Source organism: Culex pipiens, chromosome 1, assembly GCF_016801865.2.
Source record: "Culex pipiens pallens isolate TS chromosome 1, TS_CPP_V2, whole genome shotgun sequence".
NCBI classification, from domain to species: domain Eukaryota; kingdom Metazoa; phylum Arthropoda; class Insecta; order Diptera; family Culicidae; genus Culex; species Culex pipiens.
This window is the reverse complement of record NC_068937.1, coordinates 121611600-121634940: the sequence shown is the minus strand read 5'-3', so window position 1 is coordinate 121634940 and position 23341 is coordinate 121611600. Positions and strand designations below refer to the sequence as shown.

The following is a 23341-nucleotide window of genomic DNA, read 5'->3' as shown; positions in this document are numbered from 1 at the left end:
GTCCTGTCCTGGGTCACTCCCGGCAGCACGACTTGTCCGCTCGCGCACATCACAACAACTGCCTAAAGCTGACGTCAGCTACACGATTGTTGTATTCTAGGTAACACTGACTTAACCCTGCTTGCTCAAGCTGGTATAATATTAGGGCGGTATTTCTCGATAAGTTTAAAGTACACGGCAAGCTTCTTCAGCTAATCTTGATGTCAATCTACTCAATGTCTAGCAGGCACTTCTTAATGTATACTTTCTGATCTAACAAAGCTTTTCTATCTATTTTTATCATTTGTCACTAGATTTGTCACCATTCAGCTAACTAACACATAAAGGTCGTCATACTCTTCGCTCTATTTTTTTTCTTTTTTTTAAGGTCTCTTGGTGATTTTCCTTCTAGTCTTTTTATCGAACTACCAATTAGGATTATAATACAATGATCAATTATGTACTTTGTGTGCTTTATAATTACTATATGTTATTTAGTTAGTTAGTTAGAAAAACTTTTTCACATTTATATTACTATTTTTCTTAAATCATTTGGTGACATGGCTGCTGGATAAAATTACTTATTTCTTTTTTACAAGAAACATCTTCTGACATTTTTCCAGTAGTGTCCATTAACATAGTTGTGTTTACTCCGAAAAGGTCAACCTGATTTGTATAACTACAATTAATTTAGCTCACGCGAGCTCTGTTCCATTTTTTTAATCTTCTTTAGTGAATAATCTCAGCTAAAGATAGTGGCTGAACCTCGGGCTGAACACAAGCTATTTTTTTTAAAAAAATGAAGTTGACTTTATAGCTGTCGGCCACCATTGCTAGTACCAACCACTAGTGTCTTCCTTTTTAACTACAAGGACTTCGCCGCCCTGGGCTCCTAAGTGTACTAGAGTATGGCACGGAGCGACGGCGCCGAATACCCATATTTACACAAAGAATTTTAGAGCGCCCGCCGCGGGATTCGAACCAGCAACCTCTGGATTGTTATTTTTTTAACTAGAATCGAATCTTTCTTAGTTACGAATACAAAATTATTGCGGGTGTGTGTCTGGGGAATTGCGTTAGAAAATCTAGCGAATTTCTTCCCATCTTTTCAGCTGATGCATCACACCGGTCGCGTACGGTTCAACCGATTTAACCGATTGTTTTTATGTTTGAGATTATTTTTCCTTTTATGGAACTTCTTATTTAACACTGCTTATAAATCCTTCCCGGATCTTTGCCAACTTTGCATTTTAAATCCCTTTTTTTTTGTCTTTATCTGACTCTCAACCTTTCCTGACTTCTTGCGCAATATCATTCTGGCTTTTCGCCTACTTTTAATGTTTGCTCTTGGTCATTTTCTGTTTTACTGGCTATTGACATACTTTATTTATTCCTTACTTTCTGGCTCTTGATCTTTCTGGTTTTATATTTCCTGACCCTTTGGCCTTATATATTTTTTTCTATAAATCTCATTAACCGTTAAACCGTTAGCTCGGAGTTCTGATATTTGTTCATTTCATATTTTCTATCCAGCTCAGAACCATCAGTTCTTACTCTAAGTATCCCGTGTTTCAATTGTATCAATGCTTCGGGTTCCGACTCTACGTATTTCCGTCTTTTCCATCTGGCTCCTAGCCTAGGGTTCTGACTCTTGGTCCTCCCTCTTTTTCAACTGGCTCAAGGCCTCGGGTCAGACTCTTGATCTTCCCTCTTTTTCAACTGGCTCAAGGCCTCGGGTCAGACTCTTGATCTTCCCTCTTTTTCAACTGGCTCAAGGCCTCGGGTCAGACTCTTGATCTTCCCTCTTTTTCAACTGGCTCGAAGCCTTGGGTCGGACTCTTGGTCTTCTGTTTTTCGACTGGCTCGAAGCCTCGGGTCAGACTCGTGGTCTTCCCGTCTTTTTTTCAACTGGCTCGAAGCCTCGGGTCGGACTCTTGGTCTTCCCGTTTTTCGACTAGCTCGAAGCCTCGGGTCAGACTCGTGGTCTTCCCGTCTTTTTTTCAACTGGCTCGAAGCCTCGGGTCGGACTCTTGGTCTTCCCGTTTTTCGACTGGCTCGAAGCCTCGGGTCAGACTCGTGGTCCTCCCGTCATTTTCAACTGGCTCGAAGCCTAGGGTACGTCATCTAATACATTATCTGCGTTGTCAATTTAACTGATTTTTAGTTTGAACTATAACGTCAAAAGTTTTTTCTGTTCTCTCCCATATTTTGCCAAACAGAACATTTAATAATTCATCTGGCCAAACCTTCATTCCTGGAAACCTGTTTCGGCACGTCCTTGCTTCAGTCTGTCTCCACTCTGTTTCAACATAGTCTGTATCAATTTGTACATGCAAACAAAAATTCAAAGAAATGCTAACAAACCTAAAACACTCCCCACGTCCACTTTCTCTTCAGTCGGAGACCTAGTGTCAATTTTGTGTACTGTTTTCAATGTCTATTTGTCTTTGTCAACTTTGATAAATCAAGTCTATGATGGTATCTGACTAAGCGATATTCGTGAATATATTTCACACAATTTCAACCTCCGAATCGAGTAAAGCTTTCTTCCCGAAAATCCACTCAAAAATCTAAATTTTCACTCTATTGCAAGTCGTTCTCTATAGTAGGAATTCTACTCGATTTAGGTGACGGAGACCTCCAAACCTTTTTACACCAAATTTCCATCCACCCTTGGACTAAAACTGACGATCACTGGATTGCGAGTCTAACTGCCGACCATCGACTCTACCGAAGAAGAATTCTACCTTTTGCAGATATCGACCCATACACCTGGACTGACATTAACTCTGTGTTTACTTCCTCCGCCAACGGAATCTCGTCTCGAAAATGTCACCGGGGCCACCAGGGATCGAACCCACGCCAACTGGGTTAAAAGGCAATCACGCCATCGTACTCGGAGAAAATTCAATAAAACCCTTTAAAAACATATTTTGATTTGACTTAATGTGTACCTACTCACTGGGGATTTTCCTTTCAGCGTGCACACATTCATGTAAGCAAACTTTCACTCACCAACCGCTACTTTGAAGCCTAGAAAAGTTCATGTCAAGGTTCATGTTCAGTTCTGAACTCTCGAACTGAAGAAAACTTCAAAATTGTTTCCTTTTTTAGCTCCTTCTCTTTCCTAATTTGACAACATTACAAATTCATAATTTTGCATTGTGGTCGCTTAGGCGTGAAAGCCTTGCAATCATCTGCCTTTTTCAATTGCCAAACAAATCAAATACGGTCTTACCCAAACAATGCGATCCCATCCTCGTCGCCAATTTGTGGTAATCTATTTGGGGGTTCTATCCGGGATCCTGTCCTGTCCTGGGTCACTCCCGGCAGCACGACTTGTCCGCTCGCGCACATCACAACAACTGCCTAAAGCTGACGTCAGCTACACGATTGTTGTATTCTAGGTAACACTGACTTAACCCTGCTTGCTCAAGCTGGTATAATATTAGGGCGGTACCACAAGTGCCAATAACATTTGATAGGATTGTCATATCTACAATGTTTTTGGCTCGTTGGAAAGGTCAATACCTATCTAAAAATGTATGACAAGACCTTCTTCTGAAATGTAGTCAAGATCGTTTTTTAGCATAACTTTTGAAGTACTTAACTAAACTTGCTGATTTTAAATAGAGACTTATGGGACCCCAAGACGGATCGAATGAGACCAAAACGGTCAAAATCCGTAAAGTCAATCCGGAGATAATCGAGTGACAATTTTTTGCCCACCCACCTACACACATCCACACAGACATTTAATCAGAACATGATTCTGAGTCGATATGTATACGTGTAGGTGGGTCTAGGTGGTCAAATTAAGATGTTCATTTTTCGAGTGATTTTAAGGTGAGGTGAGGAAAACAAAAACTCTGGATTATAAAGTTTAAAGCTTAAAGTGCTCTTCTGAAACTACTTTCCCAATTCACTCCGGTTAACGGTACCCTGTCCGTTTAACACACGCGTTTCATTCATGTGTGCGCCTGCTGTTTACATCTTTTTACGATCATGTGCGCACGGCAGAGAGTGCGTAATGAAACCGTACGCTGGTGTTTGTGTGTACACCGTCGTGGGCCGATTCATTCATTCACAGACACCACCACCGAAAACCCCGTGAATGAGATCATGAGGCAGACTCTACCATCTGTCAAAACGAAGTAAAAAAAAAAACTGCTCTCCCACCCTAAAATCGGAACCAAAGCGAAAAGTTGTGCGAATTGTTGCAATTTATTTATTTGTACGTTTGTATTTTGAAAGTGTGATTGCAGTCCTGTTATCAGCGAGATAAACCGAGTGCCTGTGCGCGAGATAAGACCGTCGATAGTCGTAAGTATTACCAGCTTTTCTTTTTTTCAATTTGCAAGGCCATCTTCGATGATTGGACCAGATCCGCCTCTTCACATTTTTTTCTTCTATTTCTACCTGGCAAAGTTTTTAGTGAATCACTTCCTGTAGTCTTGAGAATACTTGTATTCGCCAAAGGAAATCATTTTTTGGTAAATTTTCTGTTTGTGTTTATTTGCAGCCGAAGTTTTGCGTTTGTTTGAAAGTCGATTGATTAAGTATTCTGTAGAAATGCCCCCAGTTGTAGGGTAAGCGAGAGAGCTGCTAAAGTTCTAAGAAACATCAAAACGCAGATTAATAATCGTTCTAATTGTAAAACGAGCCTCAATTTACACACTAACCATGATTAATACATCAATGGAGCTTTAAGTGTACTGATCGGGCTACTAAATGGGAAGGTTTTAAAACAAGAGTTAAATTGGTGATAGCAATCATTGATATTCTTACCTTGCTTGCCCCTGTGGCTTAGATTTAGACACAGCTGGTCTTAATTTTCCATATATGGTAAAATATACTAAATTCAACTGTTTCGCCGTAAACGCTCTAAATAAGAACTTCTAACAACTTGAAAAAATAATAATGCAACGTGAAATAATCTATAATTTTTTATTATAAAAAATCGCCTATTGAAAAATATGTAGAGACAGCTATCATAGTACCGTAAAACGGGGTGACTTTGATAGCCGGGGTGACTTTGATAGGTTTGGGATTTTTTCGCAAATTGAAGAGAACAATTAAAATACGTACAGAATGGTTTAGATTCATACTGACCGTGGTAGAGAAGTGTTCAAAGTATCTCAAGAAGAACTTTTCATAAAATTTGGAAAGTTTAAAAAGTTAGTTAACTATAGTTAAGAAAATGTTGATGAAAGTCATTATTTTAAACTTCTCAAAGTGTCATGGTTTTCTCATGAACATGATTTTGAATCGGCAAACGGAATGCATTTTCGGATTCTTTGGACAATTTTCCACTAAGAGAAGGTTAAAAAAGTTTGTAAATAATTAATAATATGTGTGTTTTGAAACACAATTAAAAAAATCTCCAAATTTATAGGCAATTTCAGTTGAACAAATTTCATGTGAAATGTGAAAACTTGTGATTCGTGCTTCGAATTCAGTATAAAATGCAATATAATTCGATAATTTTATAAACAAAACTAGCTTTAACAAATTTCAGGCAAAATTCCAACTTTTAAACAATTTTACCTAAAATTTATATGTATTTTATTAAAAAGCTTATAAACTTAGTTAACCTAATATAAACATTGATTTTTTTTCTTAAAAACTATATCAGATACTTTAGTGATGGTACATTTAACGTAAAAATAAAGTTTGAACATCTTAAATATGATTTTAACAAGAAAAACTATGACTATCAAAGTCACCCCGGAATTTTAACTGAGAATTTTTAACGTAACTATTTTTCTAAACACTATTGAAAAAACTTATTTTCCAAAATAGTGCATGGACTTTGTGTGGCCTACCCCAGTACATGTTTTAAAAATAATAATCTTGAGAAAAACCTTACCTGTTGGAAAATATTCCAAAAACAAATTGAAATCCTATCAAAGTCACCCCGGTTTACGGTACATAAAACAATTGGTGCGGGAAAATAAACAAACATACAATTTATTCAAATGTAAAATTTATGTTTTCAGTATTATTTTTTTTTATAAAATTCAATATGAACCAAGTTACATTCAAAACGGAAAATTTAGCACTACAAACGCTGAAAACTCTATTTCAAGTTTTTGTCCCCCCATCTTTTAAATTTTTACCAAAAAAAGGGGCAAAAAGTTAGTACTGGCCAACATTATGTAGGAATCTCGCATTTTCGAGAACGCCAAGGCAATGCTGTAGAACGAATAATTAGTTTATTTTTTATTTTATTTTTTGCCAACATTAAAATTTTTATTGGAAAAATTACCAAAAACTTGCAAAATTGATTGTAAATTATTCAGAAAACATCGCTTATATATTGCATTTTAAATCAAGTAAAGACATTTTTATCTATCTAACAGTGCACGCAAGCAGTCAAAATTCTAACCTCTGAACCTAGTCTGGGTAGAACATATTTTTTTAAATTTAAATTTCCGTTCTAAAACTTATAAAATGATTGAAAACTACATATTTAGATCAAATTGCATAAGGGCAACTATAAACCACCTGAACCCTTTTTTGGAAATTGACCTACATTTCTTTACCAAAAATAACAGAATCGAAAAGAAAAACTTTTCGATATAATGGCTGAAAAGTTTCACTAGTTATAGTTGAACTTTTGAGCACTTGTACCGAAAAGTTATATTTTTCAATATTGTTTGAACGGCGAATTGGTTAAACACATGGACATTTGTCTTAAAATTCCATTCAATCTTTTGCTGGTTTGGTGAATTTTCTCTTAAAAATTGTATGTTACGAGATCATTTCTTTTTCGACAAAGTTGCTTTGACAAAATGGCCTCAAAATCATTAGAGTTATGCTACTATCAATAAATTGCTAGATATAAACAAAATATTAGTTGAAATTACCACCGTCACAAATACCTCACAATCTCATTTAAGTATTCCGCAAGAGAACGGCACAATAAATTCCGTTATTATCTGACCACTTTCGTCGCCGTCGCCGCCGCGAGAGTTGACTCTGCTGAAGAGTGCAATAAAATCACGTCCGTTTGAAACTTGTTATTCCTCAGGTTCACACGCGCAAAAAGTACCAAACAACCATACTACCTCTCGATATACCAAGAACAACTTTTGCCCTGTTGCCCAAACTTGGCGGAATGGCTTTTTTTTCAGCAAAAGAAGTGCAACCAAAACACTGACCAGACGACCATTATATTCGCTCAAAACATGTAACCACAGGGCAGGGGAAAAAGCTCTGACCAGAAAGGAATGAAAAGAGATGTTTGCCTTATTTGTCGCCGAACTTGAATAATTCGTGTCTCGTTCGCTGAGCCAGCAGCTCTTTTAACTGGCGGCGTGGTGTTTACCTGTACGGTTACCGTGGCGTGGGTTGAGATGATACCAGAATTAATTGTACTCGTACATTTTTCCTTCCCCTGCTCAATTTGTTCTCCCATGTACCAGTAAACTCTAACACCGTTTGAATTAGTCAGCTGCTGAAAGGTACCCCATATCTCAGCTTAGGTTAATTACTGCACTGATGTTTTTGCCAAAACAATCCAATAAATGAAATGAAGAATTAATTGTACATTTTCTCTATTACTTTCTATTTTTGTAACTTAACATTGTTACCAAAATCCCGTTTGATTTTTTTTAGATGACGATGATCATCATTGTGACGATTTTTCATTAGAAGATATTAACTTTTTGATACGTTCCACAAGGTTTTTCTTTCATAATGTGATTAATTTAACTGTAATATAGTATTTTAGGAAGTTCAGAGGCTTCTAGCGTTTTTTTTTCTAAAAAAATATTCTCCCTAAAAGAGCACTCAGCTAGCAAAATCTAAACTTAGAAATATGTACCCTCCCAGTAAAGGCTTATGAAATGATCTCAGTTGAAAGGTTCTCCAAATCTCTGAATTGCAAATGTGACATCCTGGAGCAGAACTGTTAATTTCTAATAAAACACTAATTGAGTTGAATTTAATGTTTAGAGGCATATTTTCACTAAATCCCACATAAACGAAAACCATTTGTATGTCATGAAAGCACTTCAATAAGACTTATCTATGCGCGTTTTAAGCACAGTAATATTTGTGTTAGTTTGGAAAGTTAAAAAATTGATAGTGTTATAATATTACCTCAATTAATCCACCACCAGTCGCGTATTTTGACGTCTCTTACAAAAATCCTTACAAAGTGAGTACAAAGAACACGCACGCGACTGCTGGTAGGTTAATGTTGGAAATTCTAAATTATGCTAAAATGAGGTGAAAATTCTACAAAGTGTGTACTATTGCAAATATTCTGGTAGTTTTGTACCCGACCCTCTCCAATGAAACTTTTAAGAAATGTTATCCTAGGCCTATATAAGCTATTTTTGTGCCATTGTACTAAAAAATGACGTTTGAGAAGGGCGTTAGTTATTTAAATATTTTTGTATTTTATAATTTAAAAATTACTGTATCTCGAAGCCGTTGCATCGTATCAAAAAGTGGTCAATGACAAACATGTAGGAAATTTGACGGGCTTTCTGAAAAAAATACACTGAAAGAAAAATACATGCCACTTCTATGACATTTTTTAATTTTCAAGTTTAATATGTAAATTTTAAGGTGATTTCACGATTTTTTTCGTCAAATTTTTTGAGGAAATAGCCTAAGATGTTAGAAAGAGACTCACGAAAAATACAGGATGGTATGTCTCTCCTAAAAAATACAAAAATCTTTTACTAAAACTGTTTTTTTTGAGTGGTCTAAACGTCAAAATTTTCAAAAACCGATAGTGGGAATCGATTCTCCAGACAATTTTACATAAAAGTCTCCATATTGACCATTGTCTTATGTCCAATCTTTGTGAAGATACAGCGGGTTTAAAAATAAAAATGCTGAAAAATTGTTTTTTTGGTGGTTTTCGGCTATTTCTTTATGACAGACTTTATTCTTCAGTCTCGAAAATATTTTTACCAGAAAAAAAAAACGAAGTTGACTTTATAGCTGTCGGCCACCATTGCTAGTACCAACCCCTAGTGTCTTTCTTTTTATCTACAAGGACTTCGCCGCCTATTTTCAATACTTTTCAGCAATTTTTAAAAAATAATTGAAATCGTATATATATATGAAACACGTGGGGTAAGACGGCCACCCATGTGGGGTAAGACGGTCAGTGCTATAAATTAACTTAATAACTTTGCTAAATCCACCCAAATACCTACATGGTTGGTTGAACAGACTTCTCTGAACATCATTACTATTTTGGTTGAAAAAATCAAGTTTCAAATGTGAAGAAAAATGCTGTTTTAAAATTCCATATTTTGGCTCAGTGAATTTCATATTATTGCGACTACATTTTATGAAAAACTGTGAATTTTTACTACAAAAAAAAAAAACACAATTTGATGCAAAATAATTGAATAATTTCGATTAGAATAAGTAAATCAAAATTATGTAACCAATTTTAAATTAGTGATTTTTATGAAAAGTTTGATAGGATTTCATACTATTCAATGAGTTTTGCTGTATCACAGTAAAGAATGTTTTCGAAACGATAGTCGTCTTACCCCCAGCTCCCCTACGCCTTAGTTTTGCCAAGGTTTAATACTAATAGATTTGGGCTCCCTGAACACGCTCCAATCGACAGGGTTGAATTTTAATGAATTTTCTGCCAATAAATAAAATCATAAATGCGCACCCCCTTGTTTTTGCTACCCCCACAGAAACACGTGAGTGCGCATAGTTGCTTCAGATAATTCCATAGCATTTATACCCAAAATTTAGTTTGTTATTTATTGCTACAAAATTCACTAAAATTTACATCTGTCGGTAGGAGCCTGTTCATGTAGCCCAAATCTATCATACTAAAGTAAATGAAGCGTTTACTGACATCAACTTCAAAAATGTGGAGTTGTGTAATTTTTCTCACACGTTTACAAAACGTTTTTTTACGAAAACAAATGTGCCCCCTGATTTAACAAAACATTTTCAAATGAGGTGTAAGCCTTAAAAAATATTTGCAGCAGCCTTATTTAAAATTTATTAATTTTTATAATTTTCAGAAAACTTTATTTTTGAAAGATACGTTTATATTTTGCACTCGAAAGATTGAAATTTGGAACTTTTTTGGTTGAAAACGCATGGCAATTATCCATAATGCCTCAAAAGTCAACCAAAATCACCCCATTCGACGATTCCCTGCAAGCCGTCATCGTATTTGCACAACGAGAATTCGTGCCTGCAGCTTTTTTTCCCTACCTTTATGATGCGCACCGCCTGAGCGCGCTTGATCCATCCGCCATCCCCAACCCCAGAGGGTAACGAGATAGAGAGCCCCAAGTGAAACCTTTCAGGTGACGACTCGCCACCGCCAGTTGGTCAGTGGCACTCGGTTCGATTGGTCACGATAATCCTCTCGAAAAATTTCGGTGAAAATGTTGGAATTGCGCGTCGCCACCGATGATAAGCAACAATTGATTTGGCAAACCGGTTTAAGTTACTTGTGGGGAAGGTCACGTGTTGAAGGTATTTAGGTGTAATTGGTCAAGTTTTGGACTACAGCAGACATGATCCGCTTCATGGTTTGAAGAAACGATCAACCGAGCAATGAGTGAGCTAAAGCTACAGTCGCTGGAAAACTCGAGCCTGTACAAACGTCGCACAACGTCCAGGGAGAACCTTCTGCAAGTCGCAGGCGGAGAACCCTTCCGTCGACCCACCACCCCCACGATGGCCGAGCGTCTCTACCAGAACGGACCGTCGATAAGAAATCCCAACGCGACGACGACTCCGCCGCTGTACAGCAACATTGCTGATAAGCACTTTTCGCCACAACAGCCGAGTTCCAGTGCACTTTTGGCGGCCGACGCCATCGTACGGGATTTGAGCAGTGTCAACTTGGGATCGGGAAGCAGTACAGGATACCAGAACGTTCCGTTGCCTTTGGCCAGTTCGACGCCGGTCCGCAGGAAGATGGAACTACGCGAGCAGTCCGGCCGGTCCAACGTGGAAGTGATTGGGTTAGTGTGGGGCGCTAAAGGGTTGTGGTTGGGTTGGGCTGGGTTTTTGTTTTTCTGCGAAGTGTGCTCGAAATGAGCAGTGAAAGTTTGCGCAAAGTCAGCAAAAAAGTGAATCAACGTTTTTGCATTTACCTATCGTGAAATATACCAATAAAAAAAAATCTAATTCGATTTGTGAAAAAGCCAACCCGTTAAACTACAGTGGCAAGTCCTTAGTCATTTAAAATGTTCACCACAATGATGAGTGATGCAGAGCGAAAAAGAAACTGGAAATATGGCGGATATACCAGAGAGCAAATAAGTTGCTAATGGTGTTTGATATTTGCTTACAAATGTGTTTTAGATATGAGGTCACCAACTGAATGTTAATGCTTTTCGATATAAATTGCCTTAGTAAATATTATTCATCCTTTATTTTAAGAGTATTTTCAGAAAATTTCTTCAAATGACTGCTGAATTTAAAACTTGTTTTATTTTCATTCTATCTTTAAAGTGATTTCAATGAGTCTCGGGGTCACACAAAAATGAAAAAAAAAACCCTTAAAAACCTGATACATTTAGGGTTTCAGTGGTGATGGTAGCACTCAGTGAACTTTCAAATTTTTTTATTTTTTTTTACAGACGGGTAAACACAGGATATTTTTAAAACTTCCAGATTTGTTTTTCCAGTTTTATGCAAACTAGTGGCAGTAACATTTCGACGATCATGTTGCAAGAAGTTACGAACAAGAAAATCGTTAAAATTTATAAATGTTGTTATGAGCCGTCATTTAAATATTTTTCAAAACTGTTTTGAGGGCTTAAGGACAAAAATTTTTTACTTTTAATTTTTATATTTATTGATCCAAACAAACTGAGTGCCTGTGTTGACTAAATCGTATCTGGGGTGGAAACTCGACAAGCGGGACCCGTGTACATGACTTAGAATGGTTTTCAAGACGTTGATTTTGAAAAGTTCTGGTCTATCAGGTGATGTTTTAGGCCATTTGTAGACTCTCGAGGTCGGTGGTTTTTGAAACCAGATTATTTCCGGATAGCTGCTGAACGAAATGTGGCGCTATAACCACGTATATGTACTTTTTAATCCGGCTGAAACTTTTTTGGTGCCTTCGGTATGCCCAAAGAAGCCATTTTGCACCATTTGTCCTAAAAATTTTCCATACAAATTTGGAAGCTGTCCATACAAAAATTATATTTGAAAATTCAAAAATCTGTATCTTTTGAAGGAATTTTTTGATCGATTGGTGTCTTCGGCAAAGTTGTAGATATGGATAAGGACTACACTGAAAAAAACGATACACGGTAATAGAAATTTTGGTGATTTTTCTTTTCACTTTTTGTCACTAAAACTTGATTTGCAAAAAATGCACCGTTTTCATGTTTTAGCCATTTTTAGGTAACTTTTTTTTTAATAGTAGCTGTTATTCATTTTTTTTAATTAGTGTCCATGTTTGCCCACCTTTAAAAAAAAAAAATAATTTAGAAAAGCTGAGAAATTATCTATATTTTGCTTTTTGAACTTTGTTGATATGACCCTTAGTTGCTGAGATATTGCCATGCAAAGGTTTAAAAACAGGAGGGCTTCGAAAACAGGAAATTTATGTTTTCTTAGCTTCATCCACACAAACCAACATTTTCTAATGTCGATATCTCAGCAACTAATAGCCCGATTTTCAATGTAAAAATATAGAACATTCGTGAAATTTTCCGATCTTTTAAAACACAATATTTTCATTTTTTTTAAATCAAGACTAACATTTCCAAAGGGCGTAATATTGAATGTTTGGCCCTTTTGAAATGTTAGCCTTGGTTTTAAACAAATATTTGCTGAGATATCGATTTTAGAAAATGTTGGGTTGTTTGGATGAGACTTAGAAAACATCAATTTTCTTGATTTTTAATCATTGCATGGCAATATCTCAGCAACTAAGGGTCGTATCAACAAAGTTCAAAAAAGCAAAATACAGAGAATTTTTTCAGCTCTTTTTTTTTATTTTTTTTTTTTTCAAGAGTGGGCAAACATGGGCACATATTTAAAAAAAGATAAATGCGACTATTTTCCAAAAATTTACTTAAAAATGGCAAAAACTTGAAAATGGTGCACTTAATCAAAATTTCACTGGAGCAATTTTAATTGCAAATTTAATTTTACATATTTTACATCGAAAAATGAAGTTGAACCATTTTTGCGACCAATATTTAGATTTATTGAAAAAATCAGTATTGATTCAAACATTTATAACTCGGTCAAAGATTTTATGCCCGTTTTGGAAATTTTTGAAAAGTTGGCATTTGATTTCCCCTAAAACCTCCAAAACCTCCCTACAAACATCTATACCACTAAGGTGACGCAGGGATCCTTGCGCACTTTAGATAGGTGTTTACTAACATTCCTTCCGTTCCCCAAAGGATAGCTTAGACCCGGCAAGGACGCCCTTATGCCCTGGGTAGTATTACACACTCATCAAAAGATGAAGACACAATTTTTTTTTACCGTGTAGTCCTTATCCATACCTACAACTTTGCCGAAGACAACCAATTTCTGTAATTCTGTAATTTTTCTGTAATTTCGGAATACATTCGTCCGGCTTCAGCTGAAGATTCATGCTGTCCCATGTTGCATGTTCGAGTTTAGACCTACGGAAAACCTTGCCGCGAGGAGAGGTGAGTGAACCTGTACACGAGCCACCTACGACATAATTCCTCGGGCGGCCCAGGTCAACTCGAAGTTACCCCAGGCACCCCCAGTGCAGGACACATTGGGGGTAGAAAGCGGATAGAATTTTCAGTGAATACAATAGTTATGACAATATAGGTTCATATAATCCTTTTTCCTTGATCTTACCTTTTGACAATACCAAACCTAGCAATATTACTATTGCATCTTACCATTTCCTTTTGATAGTGTCAACCTCAAACCTTCATCCACTGTACAATTAACGCAGAATTTCCACTATATCCTTCTTGTGGAATCGTCGTCTACTTTCTTCACCTTGTTATCACTTAACCACGACGCGATATTGTTCTCACATTTTATTGAGCTTCAACGATTGTTATTCACGCACTTATAAAAATACTTGTTCTGTTTTGCGGCTTTGTCCACTTTAATTTTGGACATGATTATCTTTTCACTGTGAAATACACACTGTTGGCTGATACAATGACTTTTTCGGTCATCGTATGCTCGCAAGGTACATGAAAGAGAAATAGAGAAAAAATGGGATTAGTACAATGTAAAATAAAATCGAACATTGAATAACAGACTAACACATAAAGAAAGAATAAAGAAACCTTTCTTATTGCAACTAGACAGAACTACCAACTACACAGAAAAAAATATGTAAATTTACACAGCACGTAATTACTGTTTCTTATGTAAACTCACTCAATGTAATGTTGAAATATGATGTAAAGAGTAAAAAGTCATGGAAATTACTCCAATGTAAATCTAAATCTAATGTAAATCATGAATCTAATGGAAACGTTGAGCATGGAAACTCAAATCTGATGAATTGCTACCCGTGTTCGGCTTCCTGTAAATTCCTATTTAATGTAAATCATATATCCAATGTATTTCTGCCAAACGTTGACTTCAAAACTACCCGAACTAAAAATAGTTATATTTGGTTCTCTTTCTATCGCTCTCATATTTCGCTTGCCCACTGCCTGAGCCTCGACCTGAACAAGTTGATGCTTTAGCCGCTCGTTAATAAAATGCGAAGATGGCTCAGTCGGCAGCGGGTAGCAGCAGTAACACCGAACATCCTACCCGTCGTCCCTTCGATTCCAGTCCAGTGTCATTCCACTTGTCCGTCGACAAGAATGCGTCCCCTACCTGTGAAACATCTTTTTAAAATCCGAATTTCCTTTTGCTGCCCACTTCAATCATTTTAAAATAGAACATAGGCCACACCCTTTTCCTACTGCAATCCAAGTCGAGCTTCTCATTCCCATTGACCAATCAGAATTAGTTGATTTGAACTAATGTAAATTCCAAAAGTAATGTAAATTCCAAAACAAATGTAAATTTTCAAAACTAATGTAAATTTCCAATGAATCTAATGTAAATTTCCAATGAACCTAATGTAAATATACATCATTTATCATGATACCTTTTGGTACATGATAAATAATGTAAATTTACAGAAATATTTTTTTCTGTGTATAACGAGAAGTTTACTAGAAAATAACTGAAGTTGTGAAATATGGGACAAGACAAACAAACTTGAATAGTTAACATATACATATATTAAAACAGATTGAACGTACCTTTAATCATATAAACAGTTATACCCAAATTTCTTACCAAATTATTTTCAGCAGTTACATTTCTACAATAATGTATTGCGATTCCAAGTTAGAATAATTGAGTAGTTATAGTTTGTGAGGTAAGAGACAAGTTATAGCAATAGCAAAATAAATAGATGGATTAAATTTTATCTTAAAAGAATAGGAAAAAATTAGCTTGTTTTTGAAAAAACCAATGCACCAAAAGCAAACATACAGCACGTCACGTTCACACCGTATGGAGTAAATGTGATAAACTATATGTCCACATTCGGGGCACCACCTTTTTCAAAATACAGGAAATGATAGAAGGAAGACCCCATTCAGTATAGTGGAAGATTTCTGCAACACCTTGGATTCGGACCAGACATTTTGTCTGAAATAAGAGAGAAAGACAAATATTAAATTGTGGTATTATCACTAAATCCTATCATCCTTTCACCCCCCAAGACATGGTCTATCCTTCGTGCCTTCGTGTCTTGGGTGATGGCGAATTCTACCTTCTTCAATGATCTTCGGACCACCTCCAACTAGAATTCACAACAGGACCTCCCTCGGCTCCAGTTTACAACATGACAGCGACGAGAACACAGCCGAATGGGAGTTGACAGTATCAAATGCATGCTATACCCTTTGCTTTGCTGGATACTTACTAATAGCAAAGGGCGAGAGTCCTGCGACTCTCAGCAATCATGAATACTGCCCATTTGCCACTACAACTTTGCCGAAGACAACCAATTTGTTCAAAAAATTCTTTCAAAAGACATAGATTTTTTAATTTTCATATATAATTTTTGTATGGACAGCTGCCCAATTTGTATGAAAATTATATGGACAAACTGTGAATACAAAGAGACGAGTTGTTCCTTTTAATTCCGCTATATATTTGTAATATCTTGACAGATACGTATTTCGTCTACTACTTGCAGACTTCATCAGTGTTCTGTTCTCGACTGAAGGTTCATCGCTGGTGTATCCGTATTTGTAGTTACTGTAGGTACTACCTCCTCGTTCTTCTTTTGTGCCTGTATAGGTAACAGCTTAAACAGCCACGTTGAGCCGTTACCTGAATCCTTGTTGAGTAAACGTTTGTTGCCTGCCTTGAAGATTTCCAAACTTTCGGCGACAGCCAGCTTCGATGGGTTTGTGATGTGTCTTAAGATGACCGCGTCGCTAGTTGTGATGTTATGTTTTTCCTCGATGATGTGTTCGGTTACTGCTGACTTGAAATGGGGGACAAATCCTTTCCGTATTTCCTCCTTGGCAATTCTGACATATGTGTTTATATGCTCATCCAACCTGGTTTGCAGCAATCTCTTAGTTTGTCCAATGTAGCTCATATCACAGTGGCCGCAGGATACCTCGTAGATGCCGGGTTTGCCTAAAGTCGGTATGGGGTCTTTCGTTGAACCTAAGATGGATTCCAACTGGCTGTTTCTACTGCTGAACACTAAATCGATGCCAAATTTAGCCAGTTTTTGTCGTAATGGGCGTGTTATCCTGTAGTCGAATTCTACTGCTGCTCTTCGTAGTGGCTCTACTGATGGCGTAAGGGTTGTGAGTGAGGTTCTGTGGAGTTTTCTTTCCTTCTTATCGATGATTGCTTGGATAGTTGTTCTGCTGTAACCGTTGATATCATCAAAACCAAACCTGGAAAACATTGTTATCGACATCGAAACTGTTATCAATGCTAAAAGCATCGACGAAAAACAGACAAAACCTCCACCGCTCCTTCCAGCACAAATCAACAGCGTCAGGATGACGGTATCCAAATTAATACGAGAAGCAACAACAAAACACCAGGACAACGCCGAAGTACGAGTAGTGAAGGAACTCAAGGAGAAACCCGTGTACTACCTAAAAGCGGACAAGGGAAACCGGGTAGTAATCATGGACCGGGACGAATACGACAAGGAACTTCTTGAGAAACTCGGAAACAGGGAAAAATATTCACTACAACGAGGATACCAGCTAAAAGATATGGTCAACAAAGTAGAGAACACCATCAAAGAATGTGCAGGCTTTTTGAAATCGGTTGGGAAAACTGCAAAATCGTTGAGAGTACCGAACCCAACTCTACCAAGGATTAAAGCACTACCTAAAGTGCATAAACCAGGCAACGAGATGCGAGAAATCATTTCAGCAGTGGATGCCCCAACCAGTCGGATCGCAAAGTGGCTTGTCGAGGAATTCAAGAGTATGCCGAAACCCTTCCCGAGCCGTTCGATCATCAGTTCGCAGGTGTTCACAAAGGAGCTCTTAGAGTCGGGACCGATAGCTGAGGATGAAATAATGGTTTCCTTCGACGTAACAGCATTGTTCCCAAGCATACCAGTAAACAACGCAATAGGAATTTTACGGGATTGGCTGCAATCACAATACGAGGGAGAACCATGGAGACAAAAAACGATCCAGTATATAACATTCGTCAAATTATGCATGGAACAGAGCTACTTCCAGTTCAGGGATTGCATCTATCAACAGAAGATGGGAGCATCGATGGGTAACCCACTGTCACCGTTCCTGAGCGATGTTTATATGGCAGCTTTGGAACACGAACTACAAACCAAAAACCTACTACCAGAACGTTGGTGGAGATACGTAGATGACGTCTTCTGCATCATCAAAAAGGATTCACTAACAACGGTACTGGACACCATAAACAGTGCACGCAGGAGCATCAAGTTCACTTACGAAATGGAAGTCGAAGGAAAGTTACCTTTCTTAGACATCCTGATCTTAAGAGAACCAGGTTGCCCATCTTCGTTTTCTTTCGAGATCTACAGGAAGCCAACAAACACCAGAAGAACAATCCCAGCCACGTCAAACCATTCATTCCAACATAAGATGGCAGCATATCATTATTTCATACATAGGATGACAACTTTACCCCTCAGCGAAGCAGGAAAACAGAAAGAATTGGAGTACATATTTGAAACAGCGGAAATCAACGGTTACAGCAGAACAACTATCCAAGCAATCATCGATAAGAAGGAAAGAAAACTCCACAGAACCTCACTCACAACCCTTACGCCATCAGTAGAGCCACTACGAAGAGCAGCAGTAGAATTCGACTACAGGATAACACGCCCATTACGACAAAAACTGGCTAAATTTGGCATCGATTTAGTGTTCAGCAGTAGAAACAGCCAGTTGGAATCCATCTTAGGTTCAACGAAAGACCCCATACCGACTTTAGGCAAACCCGGCATCTACGAGGTATCCTGCGGCCACTGTGATATGAGCTACATTGGACAAACTAAGAGATTGCTGCAAACCAGGTTGGATGAGCATATAAACACATATGTCAGAATTGCCAAGGAGGAAATACGGAAAGGATTTGTCCCCCATTTCAAGTCAGCAGTAACCGAACACATCATCGAGGAAAAACATAACATCACAACTAGCGACGCGGTCATCTTAAGACACATCACAAACCCATCGAAGCTGGCTGTCGCCGAAAGTTTGGAAATCTTCAAGGCAGGCAACAAACGTTTACTCAACAAGGATTCAGGTAACGGCTCAACGTGGCTGTTTAAGCTGTTACCTATACAGGCACAAAAGAAGAACGAGGAGGTAGTACCTACAGTAACTACAAATACGGATACACCAGCGATGAACCTTCAGTCGAGAACAGAACACTGATGAAGTCTGCAAGTAGTAGACGAAATACGTATCTGTCAAGATATTAAAAATATATAGCGGAATTAAAAGGAACAACTCGTCTCTTTGTATTCACAGTAATGCATTCTGCTAAAACGCTCAACCAAACCACAATATATGGACAAACTTATGATGCTAAATGGAATTGTTCCTTTAGCAAATTTCAAAAAAATCTTAGGGCAAACGAGTTGTTTATAATGTATTTTTGTTAGGTTTATTGGAAAATCTTGTTTGTTTTACTAATTCTTATAAAAAAATAGTTTTTCAACATTTTGTGTTCGAAATTTGTAATTGGGTTATTATGTTTGGTTCATTCTGTGAAACAATTTTCTGTGGAATGGAATTGTAGGGATGGTTACAAAATCCTTTATGCACTTTGTGCTCGCGATAAAGATGATCACTGATTAAAAGAAGTTTTTTTTTGTAGAGATGGCAACTTCTGCTGCAACATTTTGGATTTTGTTATGAAATTAACATTTATAAAAAAAATTAAACATAAGAAAAAAAAAACAATTTCGTGACTAGTTTTTCTCATAATCAAATCATAAAATCGCCTATCTACAAACTTGAGAAGTCAACGAAAAACCAAACCAGATGCCTTTATTAAGATTTAAGCTCTCTTTTTGAAGAAATTTATGATTTGCCTTAACGTTAAGACTTCAACAATTGCCATGATTTTTCGTTCAAAGAAATAAATTTGGCGCCCCTATCAATATTTGACAAAATTCCTTCTACAAGTTGTTTAGAATAGTGCCCTACACATGCTGATTCCTTTTGGTAACGATTAGGGGAGTTTGGGGTAATATGGACAGTGGGGGTAATTTGGACACCCCTTTAAAAATCACGTTTTCTTGGGATATAAAGTGAAAACGGCAATTTAAGTGATAAGGCTAGTACTAGTAATGACCTAGGAGTATGGACAAACCAAAAAAGTTGGAATAATTTAAGTAGTTTTGGTATAATGTGTAAAAGTTTCCAAAGGCCGGTTGGCACTGCCTTAAATTCTAATATTTGAAGGTTAGGAAATAAGGTTTTGCAGGGGTTATATGGCAAAAAAGTGGACATTTCTTGTTTAAGGGGGTTGCTTGGACGATGCCTGAGATATGTACGTATAAAAATTGTGCATTTTATCCATTTTTATCATCAAAAATCGCAATTTATGATAGAATATGCTATGGGGGTAATTTGGACATGGCTCGTGGGGTAATTTGGACATACCTGAAAGTCTACCTGTCAGGCAACAAAAAAGCAACTTTCATGGTTGGATGAGTTTTAAAGGGATTTAGATAAATTTAGAGGGATTTAATATGTCAAAACAATCAAAAATGAATGTGAGCAATGAGAACTTTCACAAAACCCCTATTTTTTTAATTTAGTTAAATTTATTCCAATATTCGAATTGATGAAAATCTGATTACTGTACATTTGACGTTCAACAAGACTCTAATGTTGATTGCTTTTAACTAATTTCTTTGACATTTCTAATTTCTATGCTGGTTCACAATAAAATTTAAAAAAATGAAATTTTTAGGCTAATAAATTCTATATAAAGATTAATTTATATAAACATAAACGATACCTTAATCACGAAAAACAAGTATAGTGTGCCTGATCCAGAATCAATGTTTAAATCATTTCAGTATTAATGATTAAATTATGTATACCGTCATCAGGGGTGACATTGGGTCTGGGGGGTAAGATTGGGTCATACAAATTTCAGCATTTTTGTATGACCCAATCTCACCCCACGACCCAATGTCACCCCCGATGACGGTACTACACTGAACTATTTGTTATCTTCCTATTGAATTATAGTTCTATCACAAAATCATTATTTAAACCTTTGATGAAATAATGTGAACAACACTTCAAAATATAAAGCAATTACAAAACCAGGTTGAAGGATAAAAAACATGCTCAAAAAATCAAATGTTAAACTTATTCTTCAACATGTGTCCAAATTACCCCACAAAAGGTGTTCATATTACCCCACAAGGTATGTCCGTATTACCCCACAAGGCATGTCCAAATTACCCCACAAGGCATGTCCAAATTACCCCATAGGGGTGTTCATATTACCCCCACACAAAAATGTGGGGGTAATTTGGACACCTTTTAATTTTTGCGATAAAAATGGGTTTTTCATCAAAATTTATCGAAATGAATGACATTTTTCCATCAAATATGGTCTCTATTATCCTCTGGTGTCATCCACATTCCTTTAAAATATCCATACAGCCCGTAACAGAGCAATTTCCTTAGGGTGTCCAAATTACCCCACACTCCCCTATCTCATTCCTTGCAAAGTTATGGAAATCGTCATTAAACAATGATTGCCAACTAGAACGTTAATGATTGTACCACTCAATTATATAAATTTTGATACACATTTGATTAAGACCAAAATCCTTTCAGTGGCTTCAAGAAGGCAACAACCGGCACATGCTGATTAATTTTGGTGCAGAAATTCGTTAAATTGAAATCAATACAGAGCATTTAGAGTGATGATCAATTTTCTTCGAAAATGATCAACGGCTTAAGCCTTAACCCTTTCAGGCCTGATGGGTCATATATGACCCAAAAATCAAAATTTCCTAAACTGGCCTATAATGTTGTATGGTCATTAGGATCATTTTCCCATCATTAACTATTTTTTTTTGAAAATTCAGGCCTGAAAGGGTACTTAGTGACATGATCATAGTCAAAAGTGTAGTTCATACTTCTGATTTTTTTTAAATTTTGATTTCAAGAAATATAAAACTGATAATACAATTTTAATCTTTTATGTTCGTCCCTCTAATCAATCGATAACAAATCCTAATCAATTACCTTAACAAATTCTAACCATGCCCTTAAAACAATGCTCCCTTTCAGAGTTTCCGCCAACATGTCGCTCGGCTCGATGATGTGCACCCGTTGCGACGAGGGCTTCGAACCTCACGAGCGGATCGTCAACTCCAACGGGCAGCTGTGGCACACTCAGTGCTTTGTGTAAGATAGTTGTTTTTCATTTTGTAAATAAGGTATCTTTAATGGTTAAGTCTGTTGCAGTTGTGCCCAGTGCTTCCGGCAGTTCCAGGATGGTATCTTCTACGAGTTCGAGGGTCGCAAGTACTGCGAGAAGGACTTCCACATCCTGTTTGCGCCGTGCTGCAACAAGTGCAACGACTTCGTGATTGGGCGCGTCATCAAGGCGATGGCCGCCAACTGGCATCCGGATTGCTTTACGTGCGAGCGGTGCAGCATTCCGCTGGCCGATTCGGGCTTCATCCGGAACCAGAACCGGGCGCTGTGCCACGACTGCAACCGGAAGGAGAAGGAGGTCGGGCTGGGCAAGCACGTGTGCAACAAGTGCCACGGAGTGATTGACGATGCGCCGTTGCGGTTCCGGGGTGAGGTCTACCACGGGTACCACTTTAACTGTACCTCGTGCGGGGTCGAGTTGGACTCGTCGGCCCGGGAGGTGAAGAACCGCACCGGGTACGCGGCCAACGATATGAACGAGCTGTATTGTTTGAGGTGCCACGATCGGATGGGAATTCCGATTTGCGGCGCGTGTCGGCGTCCGATCGAGGAGCGCGTCGTTACGGCGCTGGGAAAGCACTGGCATGTTGAGGTGGGTGGTTCGGTGATTTGAAGCTGTAAGGTTTTCTAATATTATTTTTTCCTCTCTGTAGCATTTTGTCTGCGCCAAGTGCGAGAAGCCGTTCCTCGGACATCGCCATTATGAGAAACGTGGTCTGGCTTACTGCGAGACCCACTACCATCAGCTGTTTGGAAATTTGTGCTTCGTTTGCAACCAGGTCATCGCCGGTGATGGTGAGTTCTTCATACATATTTGTATTTTTTCAACTTCCAAAAACTGTCTCCATTTTCCAGTCTTCACCGCGCTCAACAAGGCCTGGTGCGTGCACCACTTTTCCTGCTCGATCTGCGACAACAAGATGGACCAAAAGTCCAAGTTTTACGAGTACGACGAGAAGCCGGTGTGCAAAAAGTGCTACGAGCGCTTCCCGAACGAGCTGCGGCGCCGGCTGCGCATGGCGCACGAAAACACGCTGAAGAAGGTTCCGGTGGCTTAAGGGACGCGAAAAAACACACGATCGAAACATTTTTGAATTTCTACACTGGAATGCCTTACTAATCCACTGTCGAGACGAACGGAACTCACCAACATGCACAAGTCGTAGTTTTTAACCAATTGTAGATTAACTTGCAGTTACAGTGTCGTGCCTTGAATTTTTTTAATCTCGAAAAGAGTTTTTCTTAAACATATATTTATAGGACAATATATTAAACTTTCACCGAAGCGTTGTTCGAGTATTTTTGTGTAGGCTAAAAAATATTATTGTAACAAATGTGTCAAATGTTAGCTTCTAATACTAGAAATACATGATTTAAATTAACCCAAATCTACAAGCTGCTTATTAATGATA

The 23341-nt window shown here is 37.7% G+C and overlaps 1 protein-coding gene across 3 annotated transcripts; it reads left to right on the top strand.

Annotated features, from left to right (window-relative positions):
• The first annotated feature begins 4109 nt into the window (after positions 1 to 4109).
• Positions 4110 to 23311, top strand: LOC120423834 (LIM and senescent cell antigen-like-containing domain protein 1). Of its 3 annotated transcripts, XM_039587778.2 has the most exons (6): positions 4110 to 4302; positions 4502 to 4568; positions 21780 to 21896; positions 21957 to 22521; positions 22583 to 22724; positions 22785 to 23311. In XM_039587778.2, exons 2-6 carry the CDS (start codon positions 4552 to 4554, stop codon positions 22985 to 22987), a joined length of 1044 nt encoding a protein of 347 aa, XP_039443712.1. In that variant the 5' UTR covers positions 4110 to 4302; positions 4502 to 4551; the 3' UTR covers positions 22988 to 23311. The 3 variants fall into 3 exon arrangements, with proteins under 3 accessions (XP_039443712.1, XP_039443713.1, XP_039443711.1); XM_039587779.2 differs by lacking the exon at positions 4502 to 4568; XM_039587777.2 differs by lacking the exons at positions 4110 to 4302; positions 4502 to 4568 and adding an exon at positions 10337 to 10955.
• Positions 23312 to 23341: the final 30 nt, after the last annotated feature.

Coding starts and splice junctions, on each gene's coding strand:
- LOC120423834 (XM_039587777.2), top strand. CDS start 10,543: ATGAGTGAGCTAAAGCTACAGTCGCTGGAAAACTCGAGCCTGTACAAA. Junction 21,897..21,956: donor TGGCACACTCAGTGCTTTGT/GTAAGATAGTTG, acceptor AGTCTGTTGCAG/TTGTGCCCAGTGCTTCCGGC. Junction 22,725..22,784: donor CCAGGTCATCGCCGGTGATG/GTGAGTTCTTCA, acceptor TCCATTTTCCAG/TCTTCACCGCGCTCAACAAG.